The sequence below is a fragment of the Lipotes vexillifer genome, unplaced genomic scaffold (genome assembly GCF_000442215.2).
Source record: "Lipotes vexillifer unplaced genomic scaffold, Lipotes_vexillifer_v1.1 scaffold681, whole genome shotgun sequence".
NCBI lineage: Eukaryota > Metazoa > Chordata > Mammalia > Artiodactyla > Lipotidae > Lipotes > Lipotes vexillifer.
In genome coordinates this window covers 520,755-541,635 of record NW_006791462.1, presented here as the reverse complement: position 1 = coordinate 541,635, position 20,881 = coordinate 520,755, and the positions used below count along the sequence as shown (strand labels likewise).

The 20,881-nt window shown below is 41.3% G+C and overlaps 1 protein-coding gene across 1 annotated transcript in view; it reads right to left on the bottom strand.

Moving 5' to 3' along the window:
* Positions 1-20,881, bottom strand: part of LOC103090690 (cancer/testis antigen 47A-like) — a 35,696-nt gene that overhangs the window by 14,411 nt on the left and 404 nt on the right. Inside the window, 2 exon segments of the mRNA XM_007464438.1 lie at positions 19,710-19,846; positions 20,564-20,862. Of these exon segments, the coding sequence (XP_007464500.1) occupies positions 19,710-19,846; positions 20,564-20,862 (436 nt within the window).

Sequence of the window (20,881 nt, the reverse complement as noted above, 5' to 3'; positions counted from 1 at the left end):
CCCGTATCCCCTGCATCGGCAGGCGGACTCTCAACCACTGCGCCACCAGGGAAGCCCTTCCTCTAAACTTTTAAGTTCTTCTCCCTTGCTGCATAATCTTCCCCTTCCATTAAATTGTGTGTGTGTATGTGTGTGTGTGTGTGTGTGTGTGTGTGTGTGTGTGTGTGTGTTTGTAGGGTATGTAGGGAATAGGGGAATAATTTAATGAAATTACTCTTCTGTGTTGCTTAACTAGGTATGTCACAATTTAACGGAAAGACTTCTAAGAATTCTGAATGACTCTTTTATTGAGAAGGCTATTTCCTGGAGGACAGATGTGGTAATTGTGAACAAATATTAGACAAGCAGTAATTTACAAGCCATTTCCCCAAAACAAAGCAGAGCCATATATAACCCTGATCCTGCTCAGTGCTCTAGTAATTCCTAATGGGTAAGTAGGAATTGTTTTGTATTCTTTTTTTACCTCTAATTTTCTTCTCCTACCAATAGAGAGAGGTCAGCTTTTTCTTTAACATTTTCAAGATTTGAAAGTACTGTGTCTGAAAAGATCAAGTGTTTATAAAAACCAGCACCTGTAGGAAATCACTTGAAAGAGAGAATTCTGATTTGTTTACACATGGGGAGCAAGGTAGTGGAGTGAGATCATGCATTGTGTGTGTGTGTTTGTGTAGATTAAACATCTTTTTATTTTAGAAGTTTTAGATTTACAGAAAAATTGCAAAGATAGTATGAAGAGTTCCTATGTGTTCCACACCTAGTTTCCCCAGTTATTAACATCTTTCATTAGTATGGCATATTGGGCACAACTCATTAACCAATCCTGACACACTAGTATCACTTAAATATACTGTATTCAGATGTCCTTAGTTTTTATCTAATATCCTTTCTCTATTCCAGGATCCCATCCAGGACACCACATTATACTTAGTCACCGTATCTCCTTAGGCTCCTTATGGTTTGAGAGTTTCTCAGACTTTCCTTGTTTTTGATGGTGTTGTAGGGGAGGAAAAATAATTTTCCCTCTACCCTTCTAGGGTCTTGGCTGAGACTCCTGCACCCCCCCATAATAAAAGACAGATTAACAGGAGAAAAACAAACAGAAGTTTAATAATATGTATTCCTCCTGTATATATGGGAGAGATCCAGGAAAACTGAGTAACTCCCTGAAATGGCCCAAACCACCACCTTAAATACCATCTCCAGCTAAAGACAAAAGGTTTGGTGGTGGGGGAGGTGGACAAAGCCAGTTATGGGAGGTTTTCATGCAAAGCACAGTAAGCAAGGGCATGGTTGTTTTGCAGATTTAAGTCCTTGCCTTCTCCATTGACAAGAGTTTCTAGAGCTTTGGTCATCCTCCTCTTCCTGGTACAGAGAAGGAGACACCCTTACAAATGGAGGTTTCCCTTATAGATGTAAGTGTCTCTTACAAAAGGGTACCTCCTACTCAGTTTTCAGAGCTTCTTCTATGTCTGCTGTTTCTTAAAAATAACCAGCTCAAGATAATCCTTATGCCAAAGAGGCATTTTGGAGTGGCACATTCTGCTCCCTTTCAACTTGACAGTTTTAAGGAGTAAAGTCCAAAATTTTGTAAAATCTCCCTCAATTTGTAGTTTTTCTTTTTTAATGGCTAATGTAGTTTTAGGAGGTGTATATGGTTAGCTATGGTGGGTGGTGTTAGAAGGAGGAGGGGAATGTGGTCCCCTGCCAGGTGACACAGTCATTTTAGATCAGTCTTCCCCAGTAGAACAGGGTCAAGTCTAGTCTTTCTGATGGTGGCTCTGTAGTAACCTCTACATGTATGATTCTATTACACAGAAATGCTATTTTAGGGTCCTTAACAAAGCATATTTGAAATAGTATGCTTGCTAGAAATTTGTTGGGAAATACTGTACAAGAAGATTCTGGTATGTAACCTGGGAGTCATCCTTAACATTCTTCCCCCTTTATCACCTGCTACATCTAATCCATAATCGTCTTATCAATTTTACCCCCTCCCCCCAGTATCTTTCTAAGAACTTATTTATTCTCAGTACTTCCTCCATTACCATCCCAGTTGAAGCTCTCTTCAGCTGTCATCTGGAATACTATAACTGTCTCCTAACTAGCCTCCTTACTTCCACTCTGGCCCCCTTTCAATACATTCTTTATAGTTCATTCATTCATTCAATCAAAATATATTTATCAACTACCCACCATGTGCTAGGCACCATTCTACGTGTTGGTAATATAGCAGTAAACAAAACAAAGCCCCTGAACTCATAAAGTTACATAATATTCGGAGAGATGGGCAATAAGCAAATATTTAATCAAATGTTAGGTTGTGATAATGCCATGAAGAAAAATTAAACAGGCAAGGGAATAGTGTCAGGGGGTGCGATTTTAGATGGACTTGGCAGAGAAGACTTCTCTGAGTAGATGGCATTGGAGCACAGGCCTGAACCAGGAGAGGGGGTGATCCATGCAAATGTCTGGGGAAAGAACATTCCAGGTAGAATAAACAGCAAGCCCAATGGCTTTTGGGTGGGAACAAGGTTGGCATTTTCTAGGAGTAGCAAGGAAGCCAATGTGATTGGAGCAGAGGTAACAAAGGTAGAGTAGGGGAGGTAGTCAGGGGCCAGAACTCTGCAGATCATGGTGCAAGGACTTGGGTTTCTCTCCCAAGTGTAATTGAAAGCCTTAGGAAGATTTACAGCAGAGGAGTGGCATGACTGAGTGATTTTCCATAATATTAATCATATGACATTCTCTCTCCTACTTAAAAGCTTTCAAAAGCTTTCCATGGATTTTAGGATAAAGATCAAATTATTTACTGTGATCTATAAGACCCTGTATGGTTGTGCTCCACCTGAGTCTTCAGCCTCATATTGTATTATGTCTTCAAGTCTTTGTACTTATCAATCTTCATCTTGCCACAGGGCCTTGGAACATGCTATTTCCTCTGTCTGGAATGCTCTTCCCTCCCCTCTTGTTTCATTAATGCCTATTCGTCCCTTGGATCTCATTTTATTGTTCATTTTCACTGACTAGGTAAAAATCCTCCTATTATGGAGGTTTATAGCACTATATCCATCTCTATCATAGCATTTGTCATAAGTGCAATTCTGTATTTGTATAATTATTTGAATAACATACTCTGCCATGCAAAATTGGAAGCTTCATCACCATTATATCCTTGGCAGCCAGAGCACTTGGTATCTTTACAGAAGATACAAAATCAGCATTTATCAAATGAATGAATAAATAAATATATTTCCCTGAGGTCTAACTTGTGTATTTTATATTGGGGCAGGCATGGGGGCTTGACAAGAATCTACTATCTGCTATGTGTTTGGGACACCCAAGAAATGTGTCATATACCTTTTATTCTGTACCTGGTGGCACTATAGATTCACTAGATACAGCCGTTCTCTCTGAGTATTGTATTTTTCACAGATCAACTGGCTCACTGGTTACTGTCACTGCTCTGCTGGTATGGTAGTGTCACCTTATATCAAAGCCCTGCTCCATCAGGCACCGTAGCCTCTTTAGTGCACTGATGGGCATAGTGGGTCTTGCTGCTGCTTTACTGAGTAGAGAAGTACCCTGTTGATGGATGCCATTGCTCTGATAGGTTCCCTTATGTTACCAAAGTTGCCTATGATAAAGTTAAGGATGTGTGTATGTGGTGGGGGGATCTTTCTGTATCATGTTATCCTCATTCAGAGGAGCCCTAAATATTGTTGCTGGGGCCACTGATGTTTGAGTTCAGTGAAAAAACTCCTTTCCTTTTCACTAGGACACACACGTGCACACGAGGGACCATGCTGCTCTCAAATATTATGTGAGCTGTAGAATCAGACCTGCAGACTTGGGTTCCTCTCACAACTCCACACATTACTGGCTGGATGATCTTGTATGTTGTTAACTTTGAGCTTCAGTTGTTTCCTCATCCGTGCAATGGTACAATGACAACTTCCTTGCAGGGTCCTTACAATAAGTAAATTAGATAAATGCATATAAAGCTTTTACCACAGGGTCTGATATAATAAGGATAGCTAATCAATTTGTGAGTTAGGAACTATTCTAAGTGCTATATAAATATTGCCTCATTTAAACACGCTCACAAACATCCTGTGAAGTAGGTACTATAATCTCCATTTTATAAATGAAGAAACTGAGGTACAGAGAGGTTAGGTAATTTGTCCAAGATCACACAGCTAGAAGTAGCAGAGCTGAGAGGGAGGAGCTGGTCTAAATGAGTTCTAAAATCCCTTTCCCCTCCAAATTCTAGGATTCTATACATTGAATTAGTACAAGGTCATTGGATTACATTAATAGATATATTCATTAACCACCCCACTTCCCACAGCAGTCCTTCTGTAAACCCGTATTAGGGCTAACACTAATGAGGAGATAAAAGCATAAGTAGCTGCCTGACTTACTTTTATCTGAGAATAACTGAATATTCCTGGCAGCCAAAGGCTCTGAGCAGAGTGGCTCTTTAAGATTACTGACTTAAAAGAGGGCTTCATTGCAGCCCATCCTATCCCAGCGGTTTTCCCTGATGTTTATATCCTCAAGAAGGAGCAGGGCACTGCTAAGTAAATTCAAATTGGTCTTCTCAGGTTATGTGAGAGCTCTTGTGGCTTGCAAATGTCTGGTTTTGGACAGATAATTTGCTCACGGGTGTATCTAGTTTTGTGTGTGTGTGTGTGTGTGTGTGTGTGTGTGTGTGTGATCTTATTAACATTGATAATGAAAATAAATGCTAAAGAATAAGGCTAATCATATTACAAAGAATGAAAAACTATATATTCCTATCAAAAAATATGAAATCACACACACACACACACACACCCAACTGCATATGATTACTAAAGCCAAAGCAGGACAATTTCAGAAAATACACAGAAAAAACCCTGATAATCTTGAGGATTTACCCCAGGGGTTCCCAAACTTTGGGAGTTCTCACCTGGGGAGATTTAAAAACTGCTGATACTCAAGTTGCCCCTCATACCAATTAAATCAGAATGTCTTGGGCGGGGGTGGGAGCGAGGCTTTTTGTTTTTTTAAAGATCCCCTGGTGAGTGCAATGTGCAACAAAATTTGGGAACCACTGGTTTAGCTTATCTATACAGAAGTCATCATCTTCCTCTGAAGGCTCTACTGAAGAGTCAATGACAAGGAAGCCTTTGAAGATCTGACATTATTTAGTAAATGAATCTCCAAGTATTCCTAAGTATTAGAAAAGGGTGGGTCTTCCTTGAGATCATGGGCTTTGTTCTTACTTGGACGGCATCTCTTCATCAGATTTAGCCTCAAATAAGAAGAGATGAAAGTGGCTGAAGAGAGGCAAAAGAAAGGGCTCCAGATTTTTTTTTTTAATAGAAGGAGCTTGGGGAGGGTGATTTGGTTTTAATTTGTGTGACTGTTTGCAAGAAACACCCAATATCTATAGGTTTGTTTAGGATGGCTGATGAGATTGTGAGGGAAAATAAGGTCATCAGTTGTTACCACCATGGAAGAGAAGAGGAATTTACACTTTTCTTTTGCCAAAAGGTGTTTCTCAGCAAAATGGTGAGGAAGGTAAGGTTCTCAGCAAAATCTGCAACCATGTAGCACCATCTTCTTTTCCTGTCTCCATTAATTAGTGTTTCTAACCCCAGTAAGTAGTTTTAATAAACAATCACTAATATTTACATAGTTTTTACCTTGTGCAGATGCTGTTTAGAATCACTTGTTACATCAACACACCGTGTCTTAACCCGAAGAAATAGCTCATTGAGTGCAATATCAGGATCCAATGACTAGAAATACTCATTGGGTTCAAAGAAATATTTTGTGAAACTCAGTCTCACCAGTCTCTGAAAACTTGAGTCTAGTATCTTTCAGATGCTCTAGAATGGCTCATCACGTTTCTGAACTATGTCTCCAAACAGCTGTATATTCTTAAACACTCACCAAAAATGAGGAATTCCTTTAGGGTAGCTTTTACTTCAGAGTTTGTTGCTTCCTGGAGCTGTCGTCTCCATTTCTTTAAGTGCCTCCTTAACATCTGTTTGCATTTGCACATATTTTCTGTAAGCTCATAAATTGCACTGATGATTTTGAATCTCTTATCAAATAGAGGTTGATAGAAGCATTTTAAAAAATATCATGAACTTCTCTATGAAATTTAGCTTTCGTTTGAGCAATTTTAAACAACATTTTTGAGGGAGTTAGATAACTGCTGGGCATCCTAACTGTATTCTACGTGGGCTAGGGGTGTTCTTTCGCAAATCTTTCTTGGGAAGCTTGAGGAATTTGCCTCCCCTCAAGTTTTTTCCTTCCTGTCCTCAACAACAGAAAACAGAGCCTCCTGGGCAGAGCTTGAGGGTCTTTTGCTTTCCCACCTGAGGGCCTTTATCTTCCTCCTCATTAGCTGTGAGGCCAAGTTGCTCAAGTGTCCTCCATCCCCTAATTAAGACAGGCAGCCCAGGAAGGTGTGGATGGTGAAAGATGATGGGCAGCCCTCAGCACCATAGTCTATCTTTCTGGCGCCTTGTTGTGGGATTCCCTCCTCTTGGCCTTCATGAGCTGCCTTCTCTGCATCAAGGTTAATGTCGCCAGCCCTCCCCTCCTCCGCCTCCATCCTTCACAGCAGCCACTTCTGGTCAGGCCAGTGGAGCTGGTTTTATGTCGCTTTCATCAGACATAAGATCTCCTCAGTAGCTCTGGCTGGGAAGTGGGGGCACAGGTGAAAGCAAACAATGAAAGTGCCGCAGGGGTGCTGCTGGGGTGGGGGTGCTGGGCTGTGGCCGAGGCGACAGCTGCTACTGCTGGGTGACCAGGATTAGGCAAGGCTGGCTGAGGAGCAGAGACTCTGCCCGCGACAGAAAGTCTGGGTTGCCTTAACACAGGGAAGGACCTCAGTGTCAGACTAGCGGGTTCTCTCTGTGTCAGCCAGCCTTGAGCTGGCATTTAAATCTGGCCAAGTTCAGGGCAAGTCGAAGGGGAGCAGCCAGGATCAGGGAAGGTCAACAGTTGGCCCCTGATATTCCCTCCAGCAAGTTTCTCCAGTGGGACCTGGAGGCCTCTAGGTCTAAGAGAATTTGCTGGGAAAAGGTGATTGACAGGCCATTTCTTCCTCGCCTCCCCCCCCCCACACACACCCGCCTCCACATTGCTTTTGTGAGGAGGGGCTCATTGCTCCTCTCTCCACCACAGACCCCAGAAAGAAAGGCTGGTTTGAGTGCCAACATGCCATATGCAAATGACTTAAGGCTGGTAGCTTTTCCCAAACACAATTCCACCAAGGGGAAGGAGTGTTTCCTCCCACTAATACAAACTCCAATCAAACTTTTCCTTTTTTTACCCTTTGGTCCCAGGTCAAGAAGACACCATGGTTTTGTGCCAAATGCCCTGGAGGTCAATGCTCAGATATTAATGAAAATGTTTTAGGTCTGGAAGGGGCGTTAGGAATCATGGAATCTAGTGGTTCTCCAAACTTGGGTGCGCATAAGAAGCACCTGGAGGGCTTGTTGGGCCACAGATTGCTGGGCCCCACCCCAGAGGTCAGGACGCCAGGGTCTGGGGTGACCTGAGAATTTGCATTTCCAACAGCTTCCTGTGGGAGGCTGATGCTGCTGGTCAGGGCACTGCACTTGCACTTGGAGAACCGCGGGGTCTAATCCAACTTCCTCATTTCATAGATGGGTCAACTGAGGCAGAACCCCAGCTGGGTTCCATGATTGGTTTTAACGCTTACCAGTTGTTATGACTTTGCAATCTCATTTAGATTTTCTGGGTCTCAGTTTTCTTATCTACAAAATTAGGTAATAACCTCTGGCCTGCCTACCCCAGGGAGTTTAATTTACAGGTGGCTGCTATTGGGTAGTTACTCAGGCTTTTAGCAACAACCCTCTGGTTTGGTGTGGAGCAGTCACGTGGTTATCAGGTCCACGAGTTTAAACAGCTTCCCTCTGGTTAGTGGGTCAGAGTTTACTCTCTGCCTTCCCTTTCACTGAGGACCGAGAGGAAGAGGCTGTCAAACTGGGGGTAGGACATAAAGCGTTTGTTCTTTTTGTTGTGTTTTTCTCATCCTGCATGTTCCTCTTATGTTTGTTAATATTTCTAAGTATATTGGTTTTCCTTTTTTGTGTAGAAAGTTTCCCAATGTTTTCCTTTTCTGTTTCTTTCATGTTCTTTAAAAATTCTTTACCATCTGATAAGACTATTCAAGGATATATTTTCTTCTTATTTTCCTCGTGAATTTTTACCTTGTATACCCATATCCTTCTGGAGTTATATTGGCACGTGTTCTGAAGTTTGGATCTTGGTTGACTTTCCTTTTTTCTAAACAGCTAACCTCTGGCATCATTTGTTGGGTAATCCCTTTCCTCTCTCTCTCTCTTTTTTTTTTTTTTTTGTGGTACACGGGCCTCTCACTGTTGTGACCTCTCCCGTTGCGGAGCACAGGCTCTGGACGTGCAGGCTCAGCGACCATGGCTCACGGGCCTAGCCGCTGCACGGCATGTGGGATCTTCCCGGACCAGGGCACGAACCCGTGTCCCCTGCATCGGCAGGTGGACTCTCAACCACTGTGCCACCAGGAAAGCCCCCTTTCCTCTCTTTTGACGTGTGGCTATGCATCCTAGGAATGTAGACTAGGTGGGAGTGAGATTTGTGTCCAAGCCCATTTTTTTTTCCAGGTGGGGATGCTAAGGCCCAGAGCAGCTAACTGGTTTTCCTAAGGTCATGTTAGTTAATGGAGAAGCTGTGATTAAAACCAACATCTCTGACTTCTAATCTGAATTTGAGATAGGTCTGCTTCTTTTCTATAGAGCTCCAGGGACATTTGACAGGAGAAGGTTATTAAGAAGCCAAAAAGTAAATGAGCATGACCCAGGGTCTCTGAAAGATACAGACCAGCCTTCCTTACCCATCCCACAGAAACCAGTAAATATTTACTGCACACCTATGTTCAATGACTCATATGAGACATTGCTGGGGACAGAAAAGCAGGTGTCACTATCTCTAGTGACAGGGGCTCAAGTCTAGTTGGGAGAAAGATTGCATGTGAAATATTTCCATCTTCACAGTCTCATGTATTGACTCACTCACCTCTGCAACAGAGTCAGGGAGTCAGACAGTGTGTGGGCTTTTCCCAGGAAATGTTTCACAGAGGAGAGAGGACTTGAACTCAGAAGATGACAGTATCCCCTACCTGGGTAGGGCAGTAAAGGCAAGAAATTGTCTACACAGTATCTGTGTTAAAATTCACACAAGGCCTGAGAGGGTCCTAAGGTGTAAGTAAAGCCTGACTCAAGGAGTGGGGGAAAGAACAGCATATTGCTTCTGGCCGGAGGACAGACCTGGGTGATGTGATGGAGGTTCCTGTGGTGAGGAAGGTGCCTAATAGGGCACCCGCATTTCCTACCACATGCTATGACCAGGGCTGTCTCTACTCGCTACTTTTCTGTAGCAGAAACCAATACTCCTAGATAGATTTTTTTTAATACAAAAGAGTGCACTCATTTTTTTACCTGCTTCCTGTCTCTGTCCATTTTTTTTTTGCATTGAATCTAATTATAGACCAAAGACTAAAAGTTTGGGATAAAGGTGATAAACAATTCATAACTGAAATACATAGCAGGAGGTACACAGATTTCTCACGTACCTCCTGCTCCCACACATGCACAGCCTCCCCGACTATCAACATTCTACACCAGAGGGGCACATTTGTTACAATTAACCAACCCTACATTGACAAGTCATTATCACTCAGAGTCCATAGTTTACATTAGGATTTACTTTTTCATTTTTTTAACATCTTTATTGGAGTATAACTGCTTTAGGGTTTACTCTTGATGTACATTCTTTAGGTTCTGAGAAATGTATAATGGCATGTATCCACCATTACATATCATACAGAGTAGTTTCACTGCCCTAATAATCCCATGCTCAGCATTTTCATCCATTCCTTCCCCCAACCCCTGGCAACCACTTATCTAGTTTCCATAGTTTGCCTTTTTCAGAATGTCATGTACTTGGAATCCTACAATATATAGCCTTTTGAAATTGGCTTCTTTCACTTAGTAATATGACTTAAGTTTCTTCCATGTGTTTTCATGGCTTGATACCTCAGTTCTCTTTTTTCCCTACCTTTATTGAGATATATTTGGTGTATAACACTGTGTAAGTTTAAGGTGTACAACGTGATGACTTGATAGTCATATATATTGTGAAGTGATTACCACATTAAAGTTAGTTAACACATCCATTACCTCACATAGTTACCTTTTCTGGTGGTGGTGGTTGTTGTGAGAACTTTTAAGACATACTCCCTTAGTAACTTTGAAGGATACAATATAGTATTGTTAACTACAGTACATTAGGTCCCCGGAACTGGTTCATCTTATAATTGGAACTTTGTACCCTTTGACCAACATCTTCCCATTTCCCCTACCCTGCAGCCCCTGGCAACCACCATTCTACTCTCTGTTTCTATGAGTTTGGGTTTTTTTAAATTCCACATATAAGTGAGGTCATACAGTATTTGTCTTTCTCTGTTTGACTTATTTCACTTAACATAACGCCTTCATGGTCTACCCATGTTGTCATAAAATTCAGGATTTCATCCTTTTTATGACTGAAAAATATTTCATTATATATGTGTGTGTGTGTATATGTGTGTATATATGTGTATATACACATCACATTTTCTTCCATTCATTCATGCACAGGCACTTAGATTGTTTCTATGTCTTGGCTATTGTGAATAATGTTGCAGTGAACAAGGGGGTGCAGATATTTCCTCAAGGTAGTTATTTCATTTCCTTTGGCTATATATCCAGAAGTGGGATTTCTGGATCATATGGTAATTTTACGTTTAATTTTTTGAGGAAACTTCATGCCATCTTACATAGTGGCTGTACCAATTTACACTCCCAACAGTGTAAAGTGTTTCCTTTTCTTTATATCCTCACCAGCACTTGTTTTTTTGATAATAGTCATCTGAACAGGTGTGAGGAGATACCTCAAGGTGGTTTCAATTTGCATTTCCCCGATCATTAAAGATGTTAAGCACCTTTTCCTCTACCTATTGGTCATTTGCCTATTTAGGTCCTTTGACCATTTTAGAATTGGGTTATCTGTATTGTTGGTATTGTATGAGTTCCTCATATACTTTGGATATTAACCCCTTATCAGATAGAGATTTGCAAGTATTTTCTCTCCCTCTGTAGGTTGCCTTTTCATTTTGTTGATTGTTTCCTTGGCTGTGTGTAAGCTTTTTTGTTTGATATAGTCCCACCTGTCTATTTTGGCTTTTGTTGCCTGTGCTTTTAGTATAAAATCCAAAAACTTTTGCCAAAAGCCATGTCAGGGAGCTTGTCATAGGGAAACTATGTTTTCTTCCAGGAGTTTTATGGTTTCAGGTCTTATATTTAAGTCTTTAATCCATTTCAAGTTAATTTTTGTGAGTGGTATAAGATGGGAGTCCAATTTCATTCTGCAAGTCGACAACCATTTTCCCCAACACCATTTATTGAAGAGTCTACCCTTTCCCCATTGAGTATTTTTGGCTCCCTTGTCAAATATTAGTTGACCAATTATGCAAGGCTTATTTCTGAGCTCTTGATTCTTTTTCATTGTTCTGTGTGTCTGTTTTTATGCCAGTATCATACTGTTTTGAATACTATACCTTTGTAATATAGTTTGAAATCAGGAAGTGTGTTGCCTCCAGCTTTGTTGTTCTTTCTCAGGATTGTTTTGGCTATTTGGAATCTTTTGTGGTTCCATACAAATTTTAGGATTATTTTTTCTATTCTGTGAAAAATGTCATTAGAATTTTGCTAGGAATTGTACTGAATGTGTAGGTGGCTTTGGGTAGTATGGACATTTTAACAATATTCTATCTACAAAATTGGGGTATTTTTCCCTTTGTGTCTTCTTCAATTTTTGTCCTCAGTGTCTTATAGTTTTTGGTATATAGATCTTTTACCTCCTTGGTTAAATGTATTCCTAAGTATTTTATTGTTTTTGATGTATTGTAAATGAGATTGTTTTCATTATTTCTTTTTCAGATACTGTGTTCTTACTGTATAGAAATGCAACTGATTTTTGCATGTTGATTCTGTATCTTGCAAATTTACTGAATTCATTGATCTAACATTCTAACATTTTTTGGTGGAGTCTTTAGGGTTTTCTATATATAAGATCATGTCATCTGCAAACAAAGACAATTTTACTTCTTACTTTCTGATTTTGATGTCTTTTATTTTTCTTGCGTACTTTCTCTGGCTGGGACTTTTGGTTCAATCCTGAATAGGAGTGGTGAGAGTGGGCACCCTTATCTTGTTCCTGTTCACCACTGAGTATGATGTTGGCAGTGGGCTAACTGCAAATGGCCTTTATTATGTTGAGGTACAGTCCTTCTATACCTAATTTGTTGAAATTTTTATCATGAAAGGGTGTTGAATTTTGTCAAATGCTTTTTTTTTCCATCTGTTGAGATGATCATATGATTTTTATCTTTCATTCTATTAATGTGGTGAATGACATTTATTGATTTGTATGTTTTGAACCTTCCTTGCATCCTAGGGGTAAATCCCATTTGATCATGTGCTGTTGAATTCCATTTGCTAGTATATTGTTGAGGAATTTTGCATCTATCTTCATCAGGAATATTGGTCTGTAATTTATCTTCTTATAGTGTCCTTATGTGGTTTTGGTTTCAGAGTAATGCTGGCCTCATAAGGTGGGGAGTGTTCTCCCCTCTTTGATTTTTTGGTAATTGTTTAAGAAGGATTGGCATTAATTTTTTAAATGCTTGGTAGAATTCACCAGGGAAACCATCTGGTCTTGGAATTTTCTGTGCTGGGAGTTTTTTGATTACTGATTCAATCTCCTTATTTGTTGTTTTGTTCAGATTTTCAATATCTTCATGATTCAGTCTTGGTAGGTTGTATGGTTCCAGTGATTTATCCATTTCTTCTAGGTTATCCAGTTTGTTGGTGTATAATTGTTCATAGTTGTCCCTTAAAATCCTTTGTATTTGTGTGCTATGAGTTATAATGGTTCCTCTTTCATTTATAATTTTATTTGAATCTTATTTTTCATGGTTTAGCTAAAGGTTTTTCAATTTTGCTTATCTTTTCAAGAAACCAACTTTTAGTTTCATTGATCTTTTTTCTACTGTTTTCATATTCTCTATTTCATTCATTCTCAAATCTTTATTCCCATCCTTCTGCTAACTTTGGGCTTAGTTCTCCTTTTTCTAGTTCCTTGAGGTGTAATATAAGGTTGTTTGAGATTTTTTTTTAATTAATGTGGGCACTTATTACTATAAACTTTCCTCTTAAAACTGCTTTTGGTACATCCTGTAAGTTATGGTATCTTGTTTCCATTTTTATTTGTCTCAAGGTATTATTTCATTTCCCTTTGATTTCTTTGATCCATTAGGTGTTCAGGAAATTGTTTAATTTCCATGTACTTGTGAATTTTTAAATTTTCCTCCTGTTATTGATTCCTAGTTTTATAACATTGCAGTCAGAAAAGAAGCTTGATAAAATTTCATTTTTCTTGAATTTGGTAAGACTTGTTTCGTCTATTTGCAATAACTATCACCATTAACAGTTTTTGTTGTTATTTTAACCTGCCTATGTCTTGACTGTCTACATACGGCCTTCACATCCTCTTTTTAATTTGAATCCTCACCATGGCCTATGAGATTTCTGCTCTCAGGAAAGGTCCATGATGCTGGATGCACTGTTGTAGATTTACTTATAAAATGGTTATCTTTGGACGATGTGCTTTAGAAGGGAGGATGCAAAAATGTTTTCTTGGGGTTACTAAGAGGTGGTCATTTTCCTTGACAAAGGAAAAAAAAAAGTATTTCTAATGGAAAAAGTCCAGATGATTTAGTCCAAGGATTGTCTTAGGCTTTATGAGCTTAGTTAAATGTTTCACTTTTTGGTTGCTACTCCATGCTTTGTGAAGACTAGTTCCCCAATCAGCCCACCACCCCTTGAAACACCTTCCCTGAGTCCCTGGGGCACCCCAATTCGTGCAAACTGGGTAATAGTAACTTATAGAACACTTATACAGAGCTTTTTCTTTACACATGCCCCATGTCAATCTGTTTCAGATATGACAACAGCAAGCACCTCCCTATGAGACAGAACATTTCTTGGGGATTATTGTACTCCTCTGGATGGTTAGTCCATTAGTGTTTGGCATCTTGCCCCAATTCCACTGTGACCCTCTCCAATTGCCCAGAAATGTACTGCATGTCATACATATCCTATTGTTGGAGCACTTAAGACTTTGTTAAAATTCAAAATTCTACAGAAGCCAAAAGCTGTACTTCCAATCAGGCAGACAGCAAGCTCACCACAGTGAAGAAAGTCTGGGGCCACTGGAGAGCTGTCTTATCCCCTCACTCCTGCCTTGAGGTGGAGAACTCCATGTAGCCAAACTTCTAGTTCCTTCCCCTCAGTAGCTTCTGCTTCACAGGTTTTAGCCCAAAGCAAGGCTGCAATCCCAAAGCCATAGAACTTTCTGCTAACGGGAAGCCTGAAGTGACTGAAGCAGCCTTTCCCTGCCCTCATTCCTAGAGGCACACACACCTCAACAATCACTAGGCTGGACAGCCCCCACCTCCCCAGTGAACCACTCCCCCCGAGTCACAGGGAAGAGGGAAGGTCAAAAGGGGGAGTGGGAAAGGAGGAGTCAGGATGAGAGGGATGGTTAGCTGTGAGGGGCGGGGACAAGTAGCCCAGCAATTTTTGACTCCTCCCTTCCCATCTTGCCACACAGTCTTTTTCTTTTGTAGCATCGCCTCCATTAAGAACTTCTAGGCAGAGGAGTAAAGATATAAGCTCACTTACCATAAGAGTTAGTTGGTTAATAGGCTGGCTCTCCAAGGCACCAACCACCCTAGATTTTCATCTAGGTTCACCGGAAGTTGGTTAAAATTTCCAAGTCCTTCCCCTTTATTCCATTCCCCAAACACATCAAACACGGTGAGCTCCCTTTGGATGCCCGGAGAGCTCATTTTCTTAGGGCACCCAGAGGTGTCTTTTCAGTACTATACCTTTCACTGTGGGTGCCTCTGTCACCTTGGGGCTACTTTGCTTAAATAGAAATGCAGACCTAGACATAACTGTGCCTTTTCAGTTCTGAGTGTAATGGCTGAGAAAAACCAATGGCTGCTTGGTTTTGCTGATGACGGAATAATGTGATACCATACAACCACATGCTGGATTTTGCATTTTCTCTATAAAACATCTACTGTCCCTGATTCTGTATCTTTACCTTTTTGATAATGCTAGGTTTTTGATTGATTGGATTTTATTTCCTTTGTATTCCCATAATGAAAGTTCATTTAGGTGGACGCCCTTTACCCAGGTAATTCTGGTAGATTAGCAGTTATACCTTTCTTCTCTCTCTTCTCAGTGTGGACTTCTATCAGGTTATTCTTATTCTGAGAACTCCCCATTATTGATTTTTTCCCCCACAGTTAACAACTCTGTTTTTAAACAGAGGTTATTAATGCCCAGAGGCACATTCTTAAAAATATTCAGCTTCTTTGATCTTTGCTATATGAAAACAAATACAACAGAACCTGTTCTGTAGTTTTTGTCACAGGGGGGAGGGAAATCAAATAGGATATTGACAATTCAGACCTGAAGGTTGTCAGAGAAGCAAAATGTTCTTAAGAGGTAGTGTGGGGCATAAAGGGCCTCTACTCAGGTGTGCCTGACCAAGCTCATGGCATGTAGTGGGTATTTGTATGGGGGAGAGGTAGTACTGAAGAGAAGTTTTGTATATAAACACCTGCGGAGCAAAGAGAGAGACTGGTGGGAGCGTAGTACAGTGGGGGGTGAGTAGAGGGGGCAAGATGGTTCGTATTTGTACTCCAGCCTGGACCAGGGGCTAGATCCAAGTATTATAGCAAGATGGGCTATTAGAATAAGGCAGCTTCAGAAGCAAGGGGCCCACTATGCTCAGGTAACAAAGTGTAACACAGAGTGAAGAAGGGAAAGGGGTGATCGACCAGATATTTAATCTGGCCTGCCTGTAACATTTGTAATATTTGCAGGGTTCAGAAGAAGAGTTCCATTGGGAATCCACATAAGATATATCTAAATATTTGAAATGTTTAAATCACCTAATAAACCATTAAATAAAACATGCTGGATCTCCTTCCAAGACAAATGTACTTTCATAATGACCTGAAAGGCCAGGTTGGGATTTCGAATTCTCCAACTTCTCTAAGTTCTGCTCCAATGCTGTGGGAACAGCTGCCCCTTCTCCCCTCCCCCTGCCTATGCCCTGGCTCCTAGGCCAGGCCCCATCCCCTGTTCTGGGCATACAATCCCCCCTCCCCTAGGGCCTGGGAGCACATACCCAGGCAGTGCAGTCAGTCCTCCCCAGGAGAGCTCTAAGAGGAGCACACAGGCCCTGGAAGCAGGCTTGTAACTGTTCAGGGGTGCCAGGTACCTGGAGCATGGGCTAGCAGGGACACACACCTTGTTCCCATGGGCTGGGTTCCTGGCCCTATAAGGAGGGGTATGGTTGGAAGAAGGCCAAAGTGGGCTCTCTAAAGCATAGAGCTCAGGACAGAGGTCCCTCTTGCCTGGGTCTAGAAGCAATACTATTTACAACTAGCACAGCATAAACACTAACAAATCAGAGCCAGTTTGAAGGTCCTCAAATCATACTACTTGGCCTGCCCTTTCAGTTTAAATAATGGTGACAGGGAGTGCTTTGCCTTTTGTCTCACCATGGGGTTCTAGCCCTAAGGAATAATATGTGATAATACATTTTAAAATGTCAACACTGGTGACCAAAAAAAGATTGTGGGGATGTTAATTTTACTTTACTTTAATAGACATTAAGTACCTACTAAGAGGAAAACTCATTGCTCAGGGCTTTGGGAAAGAAAGATAAATAAAACCCTCTAAGGTCCCAACCATATAGAGGTTCAGTCCAGGGGTTGGTGTTGGTGGAATAGGTGGAATGTAGTGTGTGTGTGTGTGTGTGTGTAGTTAGAATAGAAGACATGCCACCACAGAATATGAGAAGGTTATCAGCTATCTATAAGGAGGCCAGGAGAAAAGCCCATGGGAACAAAGTGTACCCCAGGTAGACCATATTTCAGGTACCTAGGAAGCCTTAACTAAATGCAGAAATGAGGCTGTCTGGTCTCCAATCCCCAGGCCCTTCCCCTTCTCTGATCCTCTACTCTGGTCATCTACAACTTTATCTTTCTATTTCCTTAAACAGAGTTCAGAGATTAAGTCCATTTTCTCCCTTTCCTCTTTTTATTTTTACTCATTATTTATTGAAATACTTCAGATCTACACAAAATTATAAAGAATACTACTGTAAATGTCTATTTACCCACAACCCAGCTTAAGAAATGTAACATTACAAATATAGTTGAAGCCCCCTGCGAAGCCCTTCCCAATAGAATTCCCCTCCTTTTCTTTTCCTAAGAGGTAACCAATATCCTAAATGTGGTGTTTATCTTTCCATTGCATGCCCTTCTGTATGCTACATTTGTATACATCTTTCACATGCATTGCCTTTTACTCTCTGTATGTATCCACAATCAGTATATGGTGATTGAATGTTTTCTTAGACTTCATATACACAGTATCATGTTTGCATCCTTCTGGAACCAGCTTTTTCCCTTATGCATTTTTTTTCCTGCCATCACCCATTCTTAGCCTCTCTGTGTCTCAGCCCCTGTGAGTTCTAATCTCCTCCCCAGTCCAGCCCTTGCCGTCCTGTTTAGTTTACCTACAACAGTCCCAAGCCAGTGAACGAAGGCTGGTCCCACCACAGGTGGGTCTCAGCTTCTCCCCGTGTGGCTCTAAACCAGTGCTTCTCAAACCTTAGCTGCATCAGAGTCCCCTGGAGGGCTTGTTACAATACAGGCTGCTGGGCCCCACTCCCAGAGTTTCTGAGTCCCAGGTCTTGAGTGGAGCCTAAGGATTCCTGGGTGATGCTGATAATGCTATTTTAAGGACCAAACTTTGAGAACCAGTTTTCCAAATTAGTGTCTGGGCTCAGGCTCTGCAGCACCATCTGGCCTCCAGGCAATCTGGGCCATCCATCAGGTTTCCTTCAAAAGCTCACAGCAGTACTATGAAATACACATATAACACAAGTCATGTGTAATTTTAAATGTTCTAGTAGCCATATTAAAAAAGTAAAAAGAAACTGGAGGAAGTAATTTTAATGTTATATTTGTTTAACACAATATTATCATTTCAATGTGTAGTTATTAATGAGACTTTACAGTAATTTTTACACTTACAGCACATCTCAACTCAGACTAGCCACATTTTGAATGCTCAGCAGCCACATGTGGCTAGTGACTAATGTAGTAAACAGCACAACTCTAAAGGCTCGACCTCCATTTCTGTCTTCACAAAAATTGTTTTAAACTTGAAATTTTAATTTATTTTGGGCTGCAATAAAAGAATTTCAAACAGGCTTACCAAATGGTAGAAATTGATGCCTTTCAATGAAGGTAAAATTGGTCAAACAAAGGTAAAAGAAACTCGAATCAGGATTATTTATGTAAATAAAATCTGCCTACATTTCAGTTTATTAACTTAAAACAAACATATTTGACAGCATTTGTTCTAGTTAAAAATAACTGTAAAAGAAAAAAGTCATATGTTATTGGATATTGCTTTTTGGGTGATGAACTTTGGAATGGAATCAGTGTTAATAACATTCCCATGGGCTTCTAAAAAATGAAAAACCTAAAAATCGTGAAAAACAGATTCTTTTCTTTCTTCATCTTCTTTCTCTTCCTCCCAACTGCAGGATGAAATGAGAGAAAGTAAACAATTACACAGCACTAACCAGCACCAGAGACTTTCTAAATCTAAGAAAATGGTCAGCCCTTTCTTTGTGTATGTGCTGCATTTGAGGGCTCTATCTAAACAAGTAGAGAAGAACAACACGTTTTCCCCTTGTAACCTGCACCTTGGATACAGGGTGCTTGTACAACTGATGGCTTCAATCATGTGATCATACCAACCTTGTCTCCCTCTTGCCCAACACCATAAATGCTTTTTTCCCCCTTGAGAGGTGATTCTTGGATTTAAATCACTCTCTCCACCTTAAAAGCCTATGCTCATTCCACAAATGATACTCCCTTACTCTCCCAGACCTTCAGTTTCTATATCTACCATATGAGAAAGAGGCTATTACCATGAAATACACAGCTGTGAAAATGCAGAAAAAAATGTTAATCGTTTAAATATACTCAAAGATAAGATACACCTTAAGACTTCAGTGATAAACAAGAGTCATACTGTGACTAAATTCCTCTTCTTTTGACTGTCACATAAAACACAAAAATCTACAACTGAACAAATCGTTAGGTATTAATCACTAAATGTGGTCCTACCTGAAATTCTGAACGTTTTGCTATTTGTAAGTAGTCAGATTCTAAAAGTCATCATCTCTTAGTACAGGAGACTGCACTTCTGTGGCCAAGTAATGAAGGCCCCACTAGTGCACAGCCCAGCTACTTTTGCTGCTGCTGATTTATACTACTAGGTGCATGAATGTTCTATTAACACTCTAAGTAGGTAAATTTGAATTGTTAAACTAATTTTAAACAAATTTTTTCTCAATTCACTGGGAGAATTAAAAAACGAAAACAAAATTGGTAAGTGCCTGGGAACCGCTGGGTTATTTTCAAAGTTACACACAGCTACCTGGACTTTCTGCGTCTGTCCTTTTCAGGTTCTTGTTTTTGTTAAACTTCTCGTTCCCCCTCACTTTCAGCACCTTGGGCCTCTTCATTGGCGTTCTCATCCTGATATTTAGTTGTTTCTTTAGTGAATAATACAGACTTTGGGACAAGACATTCACAGAAAAAAAAAAATCCCAATGCAAAAGAATAGCAACCAACATCCAGTACTCTACCCTTAGGAGACGCAGAAGGATAGGAGCAACTAAGAACACAGTAGCTGGGCACCTTCCTTCTGGTTGCTGTAACACTTCCACGGCCCTCCCTTTTCTCCTGCTTGATCATTTTCATAGTGACATTATTTCTCTTTTTCCAGTAAATCTGTCACCCTGTGCTGCTGATTACTTCTGGCCCTTTAGGGAATGGATCAGAATCGTCAGGGTCTGATGCATTCTGTATGTTTTGGTCAGAACTTTGCTGCAAAAACATGTTTTGCCTCTATGACAAAAATCTGTGGTGAAGCTCTTTGGTTCCTCACCCCCCTGAATATTTCACCGTGACCAAGTGCTCCCGTATCAGCTCATAATGTATTGGGATCAACTTTCTAAGAATCTTGACATTTTTAAAAGCCAGGATCCAAAAGCCATTTGCTTGTTCTTTTCTCTTCCATCTCCTCCCAAGCTCCCTCCCGAACACCTGCCTCCACTGACCTTCACCTGTGGCCTCATAAATGGCACCGATCATCTCAGACCTCTTACCAGGGGTTGGAAGAGGGCAGCTTATTTCCCCCCGCCGAAACTGGAGCGGTCGTTATGGAGGTGGGCTTCTACTGGGCCCCTCTGGCCTTCAGCTCCTGGAGGCCCCAACTCCCGGCTTCACCTCCCGAGGCCCCCCTCTGAGCCTGGGTCCCTCGGCACCCGGGTCTCCTGACCGACCCGACCGACCCGCTCGCCAGCCACTCACCCTCAGGGGTGCTGAGCTCCTCCGCCTCCTCGAGTTACTGGGCCGCGGGCCCGGCCCATCAGGCGCCTGGGGTTCGGGGAGCCAGGCCAAGGCATCGCGCAAGCTCGGCGGGAGCGGGACGAGGACGTGGTTGTTGTAGTAGACGCGGCGCAGCAGTGAGTACGCCAGGTCCAGGAACATGAAGCGGAAGCCCGCCATGGGGAACTGGCGCGCTTCTACCACGAGGTCCAGGCC